The following is an 18,959-nucleotide window of genomic DNA, read 5'->3' on the forward strand; positions in this document are numbered from 1 at the left end:
TACTTTTTTTAGAATCTTTTTTCTTCATAGTATTTTGTACATTTTACACGCTATTAAAACCACAATGAGCAATATGTTCTCATTTAACATCTCTCAATTTCTAAATTATAAATTAGTTATAAGTTATCTAGCTATCATAATTGAAAATAATGGAATTAAAATTTTAAATATACCATAAATTTTTCTAAATTCTTACTTTACTTGATAAATACTGTAAGTATTAGTTATTTAATTTTTGTTTTTACTGTGTTGGAGCATAACTTGGTACCATATGTATTCCATAATTGACTTCAGTTCTTCCAGACTTAGTTAATGAAATAATAGAATGAATATATATTAAGCATCTACCATGTTTAGTCATATTGGATTTTAAGCAAACTATTTTTACCAGTGTTAAAAATGTGGCAATGACACTACAACAGATGATTTACTAATTTAAAATAAAGAGGAAAATATTCATCACCGAATTTACTTAAATGATTCTTCTCTCACATTTGAATTCTAAGTCAAATATGATATGATGAATCCACCTTTTACTCAGATTTATACCAGGCCCTCTTAGTGCTCTACTAATTCACAGTTGGATAGTATAACAGTTATACTATGCTGTAAATTTGCTTTTAGTAAGAAATTTGACTTTGTGTCTTATGGTAGCTTTTTGGATAAGATAAAGAAATGTGCTCTGAATGTCTTATTGCTGATGAACAACTATTCCCAAAGAATTTAGGAGTCATTCTAAAGGGAAATCTTTGTCATTTATTCTATTTAATAAGTATAGTAAGATTTCCTATTTGGGGTAGTACAAAGCTAGATGAGATAGTTAATAGATAAATCACAGAATCAGAATTTAAATGTGTATCGACTGCTTGAATTGCTAGGTAGAATTTAATAGGGATAAGTGTCAAATCTAGCACTTGGTTAAAAACAGAAACAAAAAACAGGTGCATAAAAGAGTAGAACAGTTGATAGCAGTTCCTAAGATGTTGAAGTTCTGTCTGACCATGAGTTTTGGAAATATATATTATGAGTGCTTAAGTGTAAAAATTGTTATTGGATAGAAAATAGACATATAGAGGGCATATTAGTTGGTAGTTGTAGAGGTAGTATAGTTCTGTACTTCGTATTAAGCTAAATTTTGAAGATTGGGTTTAGTTCTTTGTTCCACAATTTGGAAAAAATCTTAGCCAATTATGTTTCATTCAGAGAATGATCATTATAACTAGGGGAGTTCAAAAAGTATGCCATATGAGGTATGGTAAAGAATATTTTTCATACTATGAGAAAACCTATTTTAAGTGTGATAGCTGTTTTTAGACAACTAAAGTACCATCATCTGGAAAAAGGAGTCCCCATATTCAGTGATGCTTTGGAGGATAGAACTGTGACTATTGAGTGAATGTTTTAAGGAGGCAAATTATAATCCAGAATAACAAGGATCTTTCTATCAAGGAGACTGTCTAGGAATGCTACAACTTATACCACACGTCAATTGTATTTCTGTTATTGACATACTTACTTGGGTACCAGATGGCTACCAAGATTGTTGCCATAAAATTTCTAGTTTGAATGGAAAGTTGGCGTAGATAATCTATAAAGTTCCTTTTAACTTTAATATTCTATTACTGCATATACATTTTTTTCCAGTGTGATTGACTTCCATATCTGGCTATGATTTCTAACTTGCATCTAATCAATTTTCTAGTTACAAACAATTAGAAAATCTGGAGAAAGTTAAAAATCTGAAGGCAGTCAGGACTTGAGTGATCACTATCCCTGGGAGAAGAAAAATGCATTGGAGTGAGTCTGACATTTTATTTGGCTTTTCTCTTTGAGTCATTTGCCAATTTGTAAAAATGGTAACTGTAAGAAGCCAAACAGAGAGCAGTGGCTAAAAGGCACTGCAGAGTTTGAATCCTGGGGAGAACAACAGCTGGAGTTCATAACTTATCAAGGAGGAAAGTCCCAGGTAACCAGTTGGGTTTTGGTTGCAACCCCCTGAAGACTGAAATCCTTAGAATCAGCTTAATCCTAGACTTATTAAGATGATCTGCCTCCTATCTTTATTCTCTGGAGGAAAATAAAATCAGGTGGACCCTCTATAGTTTTTCACACACAGTGTTTAACATTCCAGGAGACAAGGGCAAGACAATAGAAAAAAACCCCTAAGGATTCAGATATTAAAGCTATCAGACATGGACTTTAAAATAACTGTGATTGGAGTTATGTCAGCATCATGGTGGTGTGAGTTGTTCCTTTTTTCTCTGCCCTTCAATTTACATCTAATTGGACATGCATAACCAAAAAAAAAAAAAAAAAAAAACCACTTCTGCATAGCATACCAGGGCACTCGAGAGATCCATCTATCTGTGTACCTGAAAGTGGGTAGATTGGACTGCAGAAGAGGCTGTGGAGTGAGGGAATGGTGGCAGCAGGTCTAACCATGGGCCAGCACAGACCTTTTTGGCCAGAGGAGGTGAGGGTGAAGGTGGTCACTGAGGTCTGCCCAGCTTTGCATGCTGCAGCTGCAAGAGCTTGTTGCTGTCTCTGAGGAGGGACCTCAGTTACTGGGGGAGGGGAAGGAAAGGGAATTAGGCAGACAAAGAAAACTGAAGGAAAGCATCTCCCGCTGTTGGTCCTGGGATTCTGGCAAGAGGACTGCCCACGGTTGCTGGCTGCCCATCCCCCCCAGCCCCAAACTTGGGGATTCCTCTACTAGGATGTGGGCACACCCAAAGTCTGAAGTGCTTAACATACACCTCCCTCACTGTGCCGCCAGCCACCCTCCCCTCTTTCATTTTTCTCTGACAGTTTTTGTTTTGTGTTGTTTTGTTTTTAATGTACCACTCCCAACTCCCAACCTTAGTGATGAGTTGGCACTGGTAAGAGAAATGAAGAACCTGTGCTATAGCGCCACCTTCTGGAAAACAAAAGAAAGTCTTCTAATTACCAACCTACTGAACTGTTAGGAGCAAAGTAAACAAAGCCTTGCCTAAATAAAGAAAGGTGTTGCTACTTCAAATGTGGCAGCAAAGGCTCTTTTCATCAAACACCATGGAAAAAAATCACTGTAATATGGTATCACAAAAAGAAAATGACAGTTTTCCAACAACCAAACCCAAGGACATGGAATATTGTGATCTAACTGATACAGAGTTGAAATTAGCTGTTATGAGGAAATTCAATGAGCTACAGGAAAACTTAGGCAATACAGTGATCTCAGGAATAAAATTAACAAACAGAAGGAGTACTTTACCAAAGAGATTGAAATTCTAAAAAGGAACCAAACAGAAATTCTGTAGCTGAAGAACTCAATAAGTGGGATGAAGAATTAGAATGCAATGGAAATAGAGCAGATCAGATGGAAGAAGGAATTAGTGAGCTCAAGGACAGGAATATAGAGATGATTGAGGTGGCAGAGGAGAGAGAAATAAGATTTTTTAAAAGTGAAGAAACTCTGCAAGAACTCTTGGACTTCATTTGACTAGCCAAAAGAAGAAGAGAGAGAAAAGGGAGCAGAGGGTGTATTAAGGAAATAATATCTGAGAACTTCCCAGACCCAGAGAAGGAACTGGATATACAAGTCCACAAAGCTAATAGAACCACTAATTATTTCAACACAAAAAGACATTCTGCAAGACAGATTATATTAAAACTGTCAAAGGTCACTGATAACTTTAAAAGGCGGCAAGGAAAAATAGTAGCCTACAAGATTACCCTCATTAGGCTATCAGCAGATTTCTTAGGAGAAACTCTTATAGGCCAGGAGAGAGTGGAATGACATATTCAAAATATTGAAAGATAAAAGCTGCCAACCAAGAATATTCAATTTGGCAAAATGATCCTTCATATATGAAAGAGAAATAAAGGCTTTCCCAGACAAACAAAAGCTGAGGCAGTTCACTACCACTAGACCTGCCCTACAGGAAATGTTGAAAAGAGCTCTTCAAGCGGAAATGAAAGATGAAAGTACACAAAGCTCTGATTAAGATGATAGAAAACTAACCTTTTTTAGAATTGTATATTAAACTCTTTATTAGAGTATAAAGTTTAAAGGAAAAGAACTGTAGTTGCCACAACTTGTAATCACCGCATAAAAAGATAATTTGTGATGTCAAAAACGTAAAAGAGGAAGAGTAAAAGAATGGAACCTTCATAGGCAATTGAAGATAAATTGCTATCAGCAGAAAAAGGACTATTTTATCTATGAAATGTTTCATGTAAATTTCATGGTACCCACAAAGCAAAAATCCAGAATGGAGATTGAAACATTAAAAGAAAAGGGGAGGGACTTCCCTGGCAATCCAGTGGTAAAGAATCTGCCTTCCAATGCAGGGGATGCAGGTTCAATCCCTGGTCGGGAAACTAAGATCCCACGTGCTGTGGGGCAACTAAGCCCACGTGCCACAACTATTGAGCTCATGCGCCTCAATGAGAGAGCCCGCGTGCCGCAAACTACAGAGCCCACTCTCTCTGGAGCCCACGTGCCACAACTACAGAGCTCAGGTGCCCTGGAGCCCATGCGCCACAACTAGAGAGAAGCCCAGGAGCTGCAACTAGAGAGAAACCCTAGCAGACCGTGCACCATAATAAAAGATCCTGTATGCTTCAACAGAGATCCTGTGTGCTGCAACTGAGATCCAACGCAGCCCAAAAAAACAAGGAAAATAAATATTTTTTAAAAAATGGGAGACTGAGCAAATCACCATGAAAAATCACCAACTTATAAAGGTAGACAGAAACAGAAGGAAAAAGAAACAGTGGAGAGAGAAAAATAACAGAAGATAAAAATAAAATGGCAGTAGTAAATTCTTACATATCAGATAATCACCCTAAAGGTAAATGGATTGAACTCACCAATCCAAAGGCACGGTGTGGCTGGATGGATTAAAGAAAAAAAAGACCCAATTATATGTGACCTACAGGAGACTCTTTAGCTCTGAAGACACACAAAGGCTCAAAGTGAAAGGATGGATGATGATATTCCAAGTAAATGGCAACCCAAAGAAGGTGGGCATAGCCATACTTATATCAGACAAAATAGACTTCAAGTCAAAAAGTGTAAGAAGAGACAAGGTCACTGTATAATGATAAAGGGGCCAGTATATCAAGAAGATATAACAATCATAAATATATATGCTCCTAACATGCAAGCACCAAAATGTATTAAGCGAATAATAACAGATCTTAAGGGAGAAATAAACAATAATACAATAATTGTAGGGGACTTCAGTATTCTACTGTCAGCAGTGGATCATACAAACAAATCAACAAAGAAATGTTGGAATTGAATCATACTTTAAAACAAATGGACATGTACAGAACATTCTATCCAACAGCAGCAGAATACACATTCTTCTCAAGTGCACATGGAACATTCTCCAGGATAGACCATATGATAGGCTACAGAACAAATCTTAGCACATCTAAGATTGAAATCATACCATCTTCTCTGATCACAATGGTATGAAATTAGGAATCAACAACAAGAAGATAGTGAGAAGATCTAAAAATATATGAAAACTAAACAACACACTTATAAGGAACCATTGGGTCAAAGAAGAAATCAAAAGGGAAATAAAAAGTCTTGAGACAAATGAAAATGGAAATACAGTATATCAAATATTTTGGGAAAGTAGCAAAAGCAGTTCTGAGAGGAAAGTTTATAGCAATATACACATATATTAAGAAATTAGATCTCAAATAAACAACCTAACTTCATACCTCAAGGAATTAAAAAAAAAAAAGAGCAAATTAAGCCCAAAGTTAGTAGAAGGAAGGAAATAATAAAGATCAGAAAGGAAAACAATGAAATAGAGACTAGTAAAACAATAGAAAGGATCAATGGAACTGAGAGCTGGTTCTTTGAAAAGATAAACAAAATTGACAAACCTTTAGCTAGACTAAGAAAAAAAAGAAATAAGACTCAAGTAAAATTAGAAGTGAAAGAGGAGACATTACAAATGACTACAGAAATATAGAATCATAAGAGACTGTTACAAACAGTTATATGTCAACAGATTACATAACCTAGAAGAAATTGATGCATTTTTAGAAACACAGAACCTACCAAGACTGAATCAGTACTGGAATCCTAGCTAGAGCAATTAGGCAAGACAAAGGAATAAAAGGCATCCAAATTGGGAAGGAAGAAGTAAAATTATCACTTTTTGCTGATGATATGATCTTATGTAAAAAAATCCTAGAGTCAGTCAAGAAACTGTTGGAATTAATCAACAATTTCAGTAAAGTGGCAGGATACAAAATCAACATACAGAAGTCAATTACATTTCTTTTCACTAATGATGAAGCACCTGAAATAAAGAAATAAAGGAGACTATCCCAGTCACGATAGCATTAAAAACAATAAATGCTTAGGAATAAACTTATCCAAGGAAATGAAAGATCTATACAGTGAAAACTATGAGCCTTTGCTGAAAGAAATCAAAGACACAAACAAATGGAAATACATCTTGTGTTTATGGGTTGGAAGAATTAATAGTGTTAAAATGGCCGTACTATACAAAGCCATCTGCAAATTCCGTATAGTCACCATCAAAATGCCAAAGGCATTCTTCACAGAAATAGAAGAAAAAAATCTTAAAGTTTATGTGGACCCACAAAAGACTCTGAATTAGCCAAAGAAATCCTGAGGAAAAAAATAAAGCTGAAGGTATCATACTTAGGAATTTTAATCAAAACAATATTTTACTAGCATAAAAATAAGCACATTAACCAATGAAACAGAATAGAGAGCCCAGAATTAAATTCCAGCATGTATTGTCAACTAATTTTCAACAAGGGAGCCAAGAATACCCAGTGAGGAAAGGATAGTCTCTTCAATAAATGGTGCTGAGAAAACTGAAGAAACACATGCAGGACAATAAAATTGGAACCCTCTTTTACAAAAATTAACCCGAAATGGATCAAAGACTTAAACAAAAGACCTGATATTGTAAAACTCCTAGAAGAAAATGTAGGGAAGAAGCTCATTGATTTTGGTTTTGGCAACGATTTTTGGACATGATGCCAAAAGCACAAGCAACAAAAGCAAAAATCAACAAATGGGACTACATCAAACTCAATAGCTTCTGCACAGCAAAAGAAACAGTTAACAAAATGAGATAACAGATTTGAAAAAATGTTCATAAGATGTTCTCACTCCAGATGAACAATAGAATCTTCCAGAAACACCCCCAAAGCTTCTTAAATCATCTGTAGGTTTATAGAATGGGAGAAAATTTTTGCAAACCATATATGGGATAATGGGTTAATATTCAAAATATATAAAGAATGCAGTCTCCTTAATAAGAAAACAATTCAGTGAAAAAATGGGCAGAAGAACTAAATAGACATTTTTCCAAAGAGGACATGAAAATGGACAACAGACATGAAAAGATGCTCAACATTGCTAATCATCAGGGAAATGCAAATCAAAACCACAATGAAATATCACTTCACACCTGTTATAATGGCTGTCATCAAGAAGACAAGAGACAACAGGTGCTGGTGAAGATGTGGTGAAAATGGAATCTTTATACTTGTTAGTGGGAATGTAAATTGGTCCAACCACTATGGAAAATGATATGGAGGTTCCTCAAAACATTAAAAATAGATCTACCATATGATCCAGCAATTCCTCTTCTAGGTATATTCCCAAAGGAAAAGAGAACAGGATTTTAATGAGATATATGCAATCCCATTTTTATTACAGCATTATTCACCATAGCAAAAATATGGAAACAGCCCAAATGCTCATCAACAGATGAATGACTGAAAAATTGTGGTACATGTACACAATGAAATATTATTCAGCCATGGGAGAGGAGGATATCCTCCAATTTGTGACAATATGGATGGACCTTGAGCGCATTATGCTAAGTGAGATAAGTCAGAGAAAGACAAGTATTGTATCATGCCATTTATATGTGGAATATAAAAAGTTAAACCTGTAAAAAACAGAGTAAAGTGGTTGTTACCAGAGGATTGGAAAGGGGGATAAGAGTGATGGTATTTAAGGGTACAAACTTGTAATGAATAGTAAAATAAGCCATAGAGATCTAATTCACATTATAATTAATATAGACAATGATACTCTATATAATGTGATAAATATTGCTATGTTGAAAAACATATTACAGCATGTAAATGTATCAAAGTAACATGCTGTACATCTTAAATTTACACAATATTGCATGTCAAATTTATTCAATTAAAAAATAACTGTGATTAATATGTTCAAGGTGGAGAATTTTAGCAGAGAACGGGAATCTATAAAAATAACCAAAGGGGGCTTCCCTGGTGGCGCAGTGGTTGAGAGTCTGCCTGCCAGTGCGGGGGACACGGGTTCGAGCCCTGGTCTGGGAAGATCCCACATGCCGCAGAGCAACTCGGCTCGTGAGCCACATCTACTGAGCCTGCGCGTCTGGTGCCTGTGCGCGGCAACGAGAGGCCGCGATAGTGAGAGGCCCGCGCACCGCGATGAAGAGTGGCCCCCGCTTGCCGCAACTAGAGAAAGCCCTCGCACAGAAACGAAGACCCAACACAGCCATACATACATACATACATACATAAAATAAAAAAAGAATGTAAGCAGACAAGAATATCATTAAAAAAAAAAAAAAAAGGGAAAAACCTCACTATGTGGTTCTCAGGCTGCCTAAAATCATGTCTCCTCTGAGAAGATGTCCCTTAAAAAAAAAAAAAAAAATAACCAAAGGAAAACTCAGTGCACCCCTTGTGCAGGGTTTAGAAGCTGCATGCGTTGGCTGTTATTTGATGTGGTTACTGTTTGAGACTTATGAATGCTGGAGTAGATTGTATCCATCTACAACCTAGTCTCCCTGTGTGGTTGATTAAGGGTCTGGGAAGCAGCCACTGATATTTTAAGGACTCCTGATAAAGATGTGTTTGATTTTGCCATGCTGATACACTGTTTCCAGTCCTAAGTCCTTCCAAAAAGCTAAGTCTTAAGATTACTACCTGTTGTGTCCTGTGAGTATGAATGTCATTTTGAACCCAAGACCATTGATGATCATGCAGAGTAGGCACTTTCACAGTTCCAGAAAAGGAAGGGAGAGGGAGTGGGGCAGAAGCGATATCTGAAGAGATAATGGGAGAGAGTTTTCCAAAATTGATAAACACATTAAGCCACAGATTCAGAAGATACATGAACTCTAAGCAGAATAAATATAAGAAAACCATTCCTAGGCGCACATCATTGGAAAACTGCTCAAAACTGTTTTTTTGGTTTTGTTTGGTTTTGTTTTTGCTTGAGACTCTCCTATACTGGAGTGGACTTCATCTGTCTATGCAGAGATGGGGGAAAATGTTCAGAGAAAATCTTAAAGTAGCTAAAGGATAAAAAAAAGGCATATTGTTTTCCAAGGAACAAAAATAAGCAGACTTTCTCAACAAAAACAATGAAAGCAAGGAAGTGGTGGAATGATATCTTCAGAGAGGTGAAAGAAACAAACTGCCAACCTATAATTTTGTACCCAACAAAAATATTCTTCAAAAATAAAGGCACAATACATTTTCAGGTAAGCATAAACTGAGAGAATATGTCTCCAGCAGACCTACAGTAAAGGGAACACCAAAGGGAATTCTTCAGGCAGAAAAATAGGTGATGCTTTCCCAGAGGGAAGCAAGAGTACAAGAAGAAATGAAGACCGTTGGAAAGGGTAAATATGTGGGTAACTAAATAGATATTCACTATGTAAAGTAATAACATCTTGCGAGATTTTGAATACATGTGGGACTAAAATACAACAACAGAAAAAATAAGAGAGGAAGCATAGAGTTAAAGTGTTCTAAAGTCCGTACATTGTCTAGGAAATGGTGAAAACATTATATTAGATTCTATTAATGTCCAAGATGAATGTTGTAATCTCTAGGGTAACCACTAAAATGAACACTTGGAGAGACCTCTAAATTATTCCACAATTCTACTTTCAGGAGAAATTCTATGGAACATAAAATGATATTCAGTAAATATATTCAAAAACAAAAATTATTCAGGTAGGGGCAGTTGATGGGCATAGAAGGGGAGATGTTTGAAGACAGGAAAAGGAAGGAGAGTGAACAAGAGGGAGACAAAGCATGTAGAATAAGAGAAACACAGAAAGAGAATAGACACATAAGGACCAGAGTTGGAAAGATAAGAGAGAGGATGATTTAAGAAGCTTTGGGAGTGTTTCCAGAAGATTCTGTTGTTCATCTGGAGTGAGAAACATCTATGAACATTTTTTCAAATCTGTTATCTCTGACCTGAATGCTAATACTTTCTCCAGCAGTTTTAAATAATCTATACCAGAAAACTTTTTCCCTGACTCTATGTAAATGATTCATCTTAAATGATTCTGTAAAAAGTTAAGTTGATTCTCCTATGGAATTCTTGATTGACTTAAGTTTTAAAGAAGTACTTTAAAATTATAGTCCAAGCCAGTATAAACACAGGTTTTAAAAATAAAGCAGACTACAGCATATCATGTAATCAGTTCTCAAAGAAGGTAGCTTTAGAACAAGTCTTTGCTAAAAAAAATCACATCCTTAGGCCCTTCCTGATCTGTTTAAATTAGTTTTCCCACCTTCACCCCAGTCATTCTTGTTATTCCCAGTACTCTGCTTGATTTTCATTTTTTTATCATTCTATCACCATTATTATATGTTCATTTATTGTTTATATTCTCCTCCAGAATACAAGTTCCATTTATACCTGCATTTTCAGCATTTGGAGCAATGGCTAGTACACATTAGACCCTCAGAAGATATTTGTTGATTGAATGAATGAACAAATGAATGTTCAGGCCAACAGGGAGTAAAAACAACTAAGAGAAGAAGGTCTTCAATGATATGTGAGTTTGTTCTCTCAGTAAAAATCTAGTGTGTGTTGCATATTGTATTATGGGATTATTTCAGTCTGCATTTTATTTTCTTGAAATTAGGCAGTTCTCAAAGAACATCGTTCATATATCTGATCCATAGCAAAGGCCACAGCCCTACCCCAGCCTGCATTTGAGCTGAACATAGCAATTCTTCTTCCTTGATTTTTCTCACTCCATCCCTTTACTGTGCCCTAATTTCTCAGCTGAAATGCTGGACATAAAAGGATAAACATGCAAGTAAGCACTCTTGACGTGTTATAATCAAGAGAGCCTGGTTATTGGGAGGCAAAGTAATGTGAGTTTTGAGCTTGTGTGTTGGAGGCAGATAAACCTTGCTCCTCATTGTTCTCTAATTCTGGTTTCTTCATCTGTAAACTAGGGGTAATGTTTACTTTTAGGGTTCTGGGGAATAAATAAGATTTGTGTATAAGTTGCCCATAGTACTTTTTAAATCAGTGGTATATCAAAACAGGAAGTCTTTTGCTTCCTGTTCATAACTGTCCTTTAGAGAATTTTAAGGGACTTTCAAGGAAAGGAAATTTGTAGAAAAGCAATGAGACTGTTTTGTTTCACCATGGGCAAAGAAGAAAGGAGGCTTGTGTTATTTTGGCAGGAGTCTGCTGAAGGTAGGGGTCGGAACATGTGTGCATCAGATGACACTCCTGACTCCCAGAATGAAGGCTCTTGATACAAATGAGTAAGAGTGGCTGGTGCCACACAAGGCCCTGCTTGCTGACACATGGTGTCCCTTGGCTTGTAATAGCCTAGGTATGGATATAGTGTCATCCAAACATTCTTTCTTAACGTTTTAAATTGAATTGTACCATGTATGTAAAGCGGTACATACATTCTAAGTGATTTCTTACATAAATCCTCAATGAATTTTCACAGACTGAACATAGATATATAACCACTACTTAAAGGCACAAAAAATGACCAGTATCACACAAGCCCCCCACCTTTGTCCCATTTTAGTTAACGTTTCCATCTTCCACCCCCACCAAAGGTCACCACTATCCATGGATTATAAATAGTTTCATCTATTTTTGAACTTCATAGGAATATAATCATATTTCTCTCATTTATTTAACTTGAGATTATGTTTGTGAGATTTACCCACGTCATTGCATGTAGTTGTAATTCATTCATTCTCATTGCTGTATAGTATTACATTAAGACTATACCATTATTTATACATAATGTATAACAAAAATATAATAATTCAAATTATTATACATACTATACAGTTCGTAGCCTTTACAGAAGAATGACATTTTGACAGTTCTTTGAGCCTCAAAGATAAATAGATTATAATTTATACCTAAAATACACAATAGTTTATTTTTTGATTGTTCTTTTATTAGATTTTAATAAAGGATTTCTATTAAATTAGATTTTAATAAAATATCTTAATAATCTTAATTAGATTTAATTGTTTCTTTGCTTTATTAGATATATTACTGTTCTAAATTATGATATTAAAATTGAATGAAGTATTTTAAATGAATTAATATGGAATAATATATAGGAAGAGAAGTGTTCCAAGTTATTTTTCATAAAATTGTAGGGTTCGTGCTTGTGGTAAAAAACGCTAGACTTCATTGGGAATGATACTGGACATTAGAAAAATTATAGTCTTTGTGCAAAACAATCATGTATTTACAACTCTATAATACAGCCATAAGAAGTCCTGCATCTTGTGTATGAAGAAAAGCTGGAAAGCATCCAGAAAATGACAACTAAAATCAAGAGGCTAGAGTGACTTAAAAGATTTATACCCTTAAAAGATGTAGTGTGGAATGATCCTTGGGGATATAATTACAAAAATCTTAGAATTGGAAGGGGAATTAGGCTTGATCTAGTCCAACCTGTTAGTTAATGCAGGAATTTACCTTATGGTGATCTTGACAAATGGCTGAGCTCCCTCTATTTGAATATTGGATGGTGCGTGCTGCTGGGTTTTAATTCCAGCCCTGCTACTTCATAGCTAAACGACTGTGGGCAAATTCTTAACTTGTCTGTGCCTCATTTTCTTGGCTTACCGCTTATTGCCAACCCTGGCAATAGAAAAAGACTACAGGGGACCTGACCTCCAGCCCCCTCCCATCTAGTATTGAGAGATGAACTGAAAAATCAATAAATGTTAGCATTACACATCCTGTGAAAAAAAAGTTACTCAGGGTACAGTAGTAACATTAAAAAATTTTAATGTTTTAATTTTCAGTATAGGCTTGAGTGGTGAAAAAGGAGGTGAGAGGGGCTTCGTAGAGCAGAGGACTCTGTTGAAAGAATTTGTATTGATTATTCCCAGTTTTGCTCCTAGAACAATATAAAACAGTTTTATTCTTTCTTCTGTATAACAACTCTTCACCTTATCAAATGTAAAATTCTAAAAGGATAGATTGGGTAAGTATAGATTTTTCAATCGCTTTAGAGAGTATTTTGTGTAATTTGGATAGAGTTTGGGAAAAACAAAATGGACCACTAATGAGTGATAATTTTGTAGAATCCTTTAATCCAAGAAATTGTATGGGCTATAAATTATAGTTTATTTCCATTAGTTAATGGATGGTAGTTCAGCAAAATGGGAAATTTGAAATAAGTTCAAACATTTTGCATTTTAAAGTATTCTGAATAGGGTATTATTGAGATTCAGCTGTGAATGACAAGGATTTTCAAAATAAGAATAGCTTAAACAAGATAGTATTTTACTCTCTTGTAACAGTCTGAGCAGGTAGTTCCAGGCTTCAGGATGGAGGAAGGGATGAAGAAGCTGCTGCTAGAGACATTTCTGCTCGCATGTCATTGGCCAGAACATAGGTCACATGGCCATACCTAGTTACAAGAGATATTAGGATGCAGTCTCTACTCTGGGTAGACATGTGCTCAAGTGTAATTTGGGAATCACATGTCTGGGAAGGAAGGCTGGAATAGATATTGGGGGACACCTAACAGTGTGACAGAACTAATTTGTTCACTGCTTACATCCCAAGTGCCTATTAACTGCACTTGGTATGGAATACACCATAGTAGGCATTCATTAAATAGTTGTTCCATGGATGAGTGTTCTTTATTGCTCCTGTCAAAAGAGGTATTGATCTGGATATTTACTTATATACATGATAAATTATGGCAAATTTGTCCATCCTTGGTTTTTAAAAATGTTTTGTTTCTCATCTATGTTCTCCCTTCACAAATAAGGTATCCCTAACAGTTTTCAGACAGATTTGCTACCATACAGAATCGATTTTAGCTCCTTTATTGCTCATGTTTCTTCTCCCTGCTAAAACTTGGAGACCTATTAAATCTCTCTTTACATGTGTCTTTGATCAACACAGTCCTGGCATGTAAATGGTGCTCAGTAAATGTTTTTAGATTGAATAAATGAATGTTAGTTAAACATTGATGAATGCAAGCCTTTTTTTCCCTGTTACTTCCATAAAAAGGTTATAGCTGTAATACACAAAAAGAAATTCTTGGTGTTAAATCTGTTTATATTACAAGATTTTTAGGAATGTTCATTCGGCTTTCAGGTAGGATGTGATTGTGAGACAACTATCTGGATTTAATTAATTATAGCTAAGTACTAATTCACTTAATAAGTTATTAGGTAATAGAGGGCTTCCCTGGTGGCGCAGTGGTTGAGAATCTGCCTGCCGATGCAGGGGACACGGGTTCGAGCCCTGGTCTGGGAAGATCCCACATGCCGTGGAGCAGCTAGGCCTGTGAGCCACAACTACTGAGCCTGCGCGTCTGGAGCCTGTGCTCCACAACAAGAGAGGCCGCGATAGTGAGAGGCCCATGCGCTGCGATGAAGAGTGGCCCCCGCTTGCCACAACTAGAGAAAGCCCTCACACAGAAACGAAGACCCAACACAGCCATAAATAAATTTTAAAAAAAAATTATTAAATAAAAAATAAGTTATTAGGTAATAGAGGCTAGTATATTTCAGCAAAAAGAGGGGGTGTTCTTAATGCATTTGAATCTTTTGACCTCAGATAACCAATTAGCTTATCATTGTGCTTAAGTGTTTCAAGGGATGATGCCATTTCTTTTTTTTTTAAATTTTATTGGAGTATAATTGATTTACAATGTTGTGTTAGTTTCAGGTGTACAGTACAGTGATTCAGTTATACATATACATATGTTCATTCTTTTTCAGATTCCTTTCTCATATAGGTTATCACAGAATATTGAGTAGAGTTCCCTGTGCTATATAGTAGGTCCTTGTTGGTTATCTATATATAGTAGTGTGTGTATGTGTATGTTAATCCCAAGCTCCTGATTTATCCCTTCCCCCGATGTTTCCCCTTTGTAAACCATAAGTTTGTTTCTGATATCTGTCTTTTTCTGTTTTGTACATAAGTTCATTTGTGTCATTTTTAAAAAAAATTAGATTCCACAGATGAGTGAAATCATATGAAATTTGTCTTTCTCTGTCTGACTTACTTCACTTTGTATGATAATCTCTGGGTCCATCCATGTTGCTGCAAATGGCATTATTTTGTTCTTCTTTGTGGCTGAGTAACATTCCGTTGTATACATGTACCACATCTTTATCCATTCCTCTGTTGATGGACATTTAGTTTGCTTCCATGTCTTGGCTATTGTAAATAGTGCTGCAATGAACACTGGGGTGCACGTATCTTTTTGAATTATGTTTTCTCCAGATACATGCCTAGGAGTGGGAATTGCTGGATCATATGGTAGTTCTATTTTTGTTTTTTAAGGAACCTCCATACTGTTCTCCACAGTGGTTGTACCAATTTACATTTCTACCAACAGTGTAAGAGGGTGCCCTTTTCTCCACACCCTCACCAGCATTTATTGTTTGTAGACTTTTTGATGATGGCCATTCTGACCGGTGTGAGGTGATACCTCATTGTAGTTGTGATTTGCATTTCTCTGATAATTAGTGATGTTGAGCATCTTTTCATGTGCTTTTTGTCCATCTGTATGTCTTCTTTGGAGAAATGTCTATTTAGATCTTCCGCCCAGTTTTTGATTTTTTTTTTTTTCATTTTTGAGCTGCATGAGCTGTTTGTGTATTTTGGAGATTAATCCCTTGTCAATCACATCATTTGCAAATATTTTCTCCCATTCCGTGGGTTGTCTTTTCATTTTGTTTATGGTTTCCTTTGCTGTGCAGAAGATTTTAAGTTTAATTAGGTCCCATTTGCTTATTTTTGTTTTTATTTTCATTACTGTATGTCATGGTTCAAAGAAGATTTTGCTGCAATCTGTATCAATGAGTGTTCTGCCTATGTTTTTCTCGTAAGAGTTTTATAGTGTCCGGCCTTACATTTAGGTCTTTGATCCATTTTGAATTTATTTTTGTGTATGGTGTTAGGGAATGTTCTAATTTCATTCTTTTACTTGTAGCTGTCCAGTTTTCCCAGCACCACTTATTGAAGAGACTGGCTTTTCTCCACTGTGTATTCTTGCCTCGTTTGTCATAGATTAATTGACCGTAGGTGCATGGGTTTATTTCTGGGTTTTCTATCCTGTTCCATTGATCTATATTTATGTTTTTTTGCCAGTACCATACTGTTTTGATTACTATAGCTTTGTAATATAGTCTGAAGTCAGGGGGCCTGATTCTTCTATCTCCTTTTTCTTTCTCAGGATTGCTTTGGCTATTTAGGGCCTTTTGTGTTTCCATACAAATTTTAAAAAATTGGGGGCTTGTTCTGTGAAAATTGCCATTGGTAATTTAATAGGGATTGCACTGAATCTGTAGATTGCCTTGGGTAGTGTAGTCATTTTGACAATATTGATTCTTCCAATTCAGGAACATGGTATATCTTTCCATCTGTTTGTGTCATCTTTGATTTTTTTCATCAGCATCTTATAGTTTCCAGAGTACAGGTCTTTTGTCTCCTTAGGTAGGTTTATTCCTAGATATTTTATTCTTTTTGATGCAATGGTATATGGGATTGTTTCCTTAATTTTTCTTTCTGATCTTTTGTTCTTAATGTATAGGAATGCAACAGATTTCTGTGTATTAATTTCATATACTGCAACTTTACTGAATTCCTTGAGGAGCTCTAGTAGTTTTCTGGTAGCATTTTTAGGATTTTCTATGTATAGTATCATGTCATCTGCAAACAGTGACAGTTTTACTTCTTCTTTTCCAATTTGTATTCCTTTTATTTCTCTTTCGTCTCTGATTGCCATGGCTAGGACTTCCAAAACTATGTTAAATAATAGTGGTGAGAGGGGACATTCTTGTCTTGCTCCTGATCTTAGAGGGAATGCTTTCAGTTTTTCACCATTGAGAATGATGTTAGTTGTGGGTTTGTCATATATGGCCTTTATTATGTTGAGGTAATTTCCCTCTGTGCCCACTTTCTGGAGAGTTTTTATCATAAATGGGTGTTGAATTTTGTCAAAAGCTTTTTCTGCATCTATTGTGATGATCATATGGTTTTTATTCTTCAGTTTGTTAATGTGGTGTATCACAGTGATTGATTTGCAGATACTGAAGATTTCTTGCATCCCTGGGATAAATCCCACTTGATGATCATGTATGATCCTTTTAATGTATTGTTGGATTTGGTTTGATAGTAGTTTTTTGAGGACTTTTGCATGTATGTTCATTAGTGATATTGGCATGTAATTTTCTTTTTTTGTGATATCTTTGTCTGGTTTTGTATCAGGGTGATGGTGGCCTCATAGAATGAGCTTGGGAGTGTTCCTTCTTCTGCAATTGTTTGGAAGAGTTTCAGAAGAATAGGTGTTAACTCTTTTCTAAATGTTTGATAGAATTCACCTGTGAAGTCATCTGGTCCTGGACTTTTGTTTGTTTGAAGTTTTTTAATCACAGTTTTGATTTCAGTATTTGTGATTGGTGTGTTCATATTTTCTATTTCTTCTTGGTTCAGTTTTGGAAGGTTTTGTATTTCTAAGAATTTGTCCATTTCTTCTAGGTTGTCCATTTTACTGGCCTATAGTTGTAGTAGTCTCTTATGATCCTTTGTATTTCTGTGGTGTCCGTTGTAACTTCTCCTTTTTCATTTCTAATTTTATTGATTTGAGCCCGGTATCTTTTTTTCTTGATGAGTCTGGCTAAAGATTTGTCAATTTTGTTTATCTTTTTGAAAAACCAGGTTTATCTCATTGATCTTTTCTGTTGTTTTCTTGGTCTCTATTTCATTTATTCTCTGATATTTATGATTTCTTTCCTTCTACTAGCTTTGGATTTTGTTTATTCTTCTTTCTCTAGTTGCTTTAGGTGTAAGGTTAGGATGTTTATTTGAGATTTTTCTTGTTTCCTGAGGTAAGATTGTGTTGTTCTAAACTTCTCTCTTAGAACTGCTTTTGCTGTGTCTCATAGGTTTTGTATTGTGGTGTTTTTGTTGTCATTTGTCTCTAGGTATTGTTTTTAATTTCCTCTTTGATTTCTTCAGTAATCCATTGGTATTAATCCAACATGTTTAGTAACATGTTGTTTAGCCTCCATGTGTCTGTTTTTTACAGTTCTTTTTCCCCTGTAATTGATTTCTAATCTCATAGTGTTGTGGTCAGAAAAGATGCTTGATATGACTTTAATTTTCTTAAATTTGCCAAGGCTTGATTTGTGGCCAAAGATGTGATCTATCCTGGAGAATGTTCCATGTGCACTGGAGAAGAAAGTGTGTTCTGTTGCTTTTGAATGGAATGTTCTATAAATATCAATTAAGTTCATCTGGTCTAATGTGTCACCTAAGGCCTGTGTTTCCTATTGATTTTCTGTCTGGATGATCTGTCCATTGATGAAAGTGGGGTACCCCATTATTATTGTGTTACTGTTGATTTCTCCTTTTATGGCTGTTAGCATTTGCCTTATATATTGAGGTGCTCCAATGTGGGGTGCATATATATTCACAATTGTTATATCTTTTTGTATTGATCCCTTGGTCATTATGTAGTGTCCTTCCTTGTCTCTTGTAACAGTCTTTATTTTAAAGTCTATTTTGTCTAATACGAGTATTGCTACTCCAGCTTTCTTTTTATTTCCACTTGCATGGAGTATCTTTTTCCATCCCCTCACTTTCAGTCTGTATGTGTGCCTAGATCTGAAGTGGGTCTCTTATA

General features: G+C 35.6%; 1 protein-coding gene across 4 annotated transcripts in view; it reads left to right on the plus strand.

Moving 5' to 3' along the window:
- The window catches only part of PRKAA2 (protein kinase AMP-activated catalytic subunit alpha 2), a 66,244-nt gene that overhangs the window by 8,285 nt on the left and 39,000 nt on the right, over window positions 1-18,959 (plus strand). For 2 of the 4 annotated variants that reach the window (XM_036842290.1, XM_036842298.1), the window contains exon 2: window positions 10,695-10,853. The exons of the other annotated variants lie outside the window; for them this stretch is intronic. In XM_036842290.1, the coding sequence (XP_036698185.1) occupies window positions 10,847-10,853 (7 nt within the window). In that variant the 5' untranslated portion in view covers window positions 10,695-10,846. The remainder of the gene's footprint in view (window positions 1-10,694; window positions 10,854-18,959) is intronic. 4 annotated transcript variants of the gene reach the window in all.

This window comes from Balaenoptera musculus, chromosome 1, assembly GCF_009873245.2.
Source record: "Balaenoptera musculus isolate JJ_BM4_2016_0621 chromosome 1, mBalMus1.pri.v3, whole genome shotgun sequence".
NCBI lineage: Eukaryota > Metazoa > Chordata > Mammalia > Artiodactyla > Balaenopteridae > Balaenoptera > Balaenoptera musculus.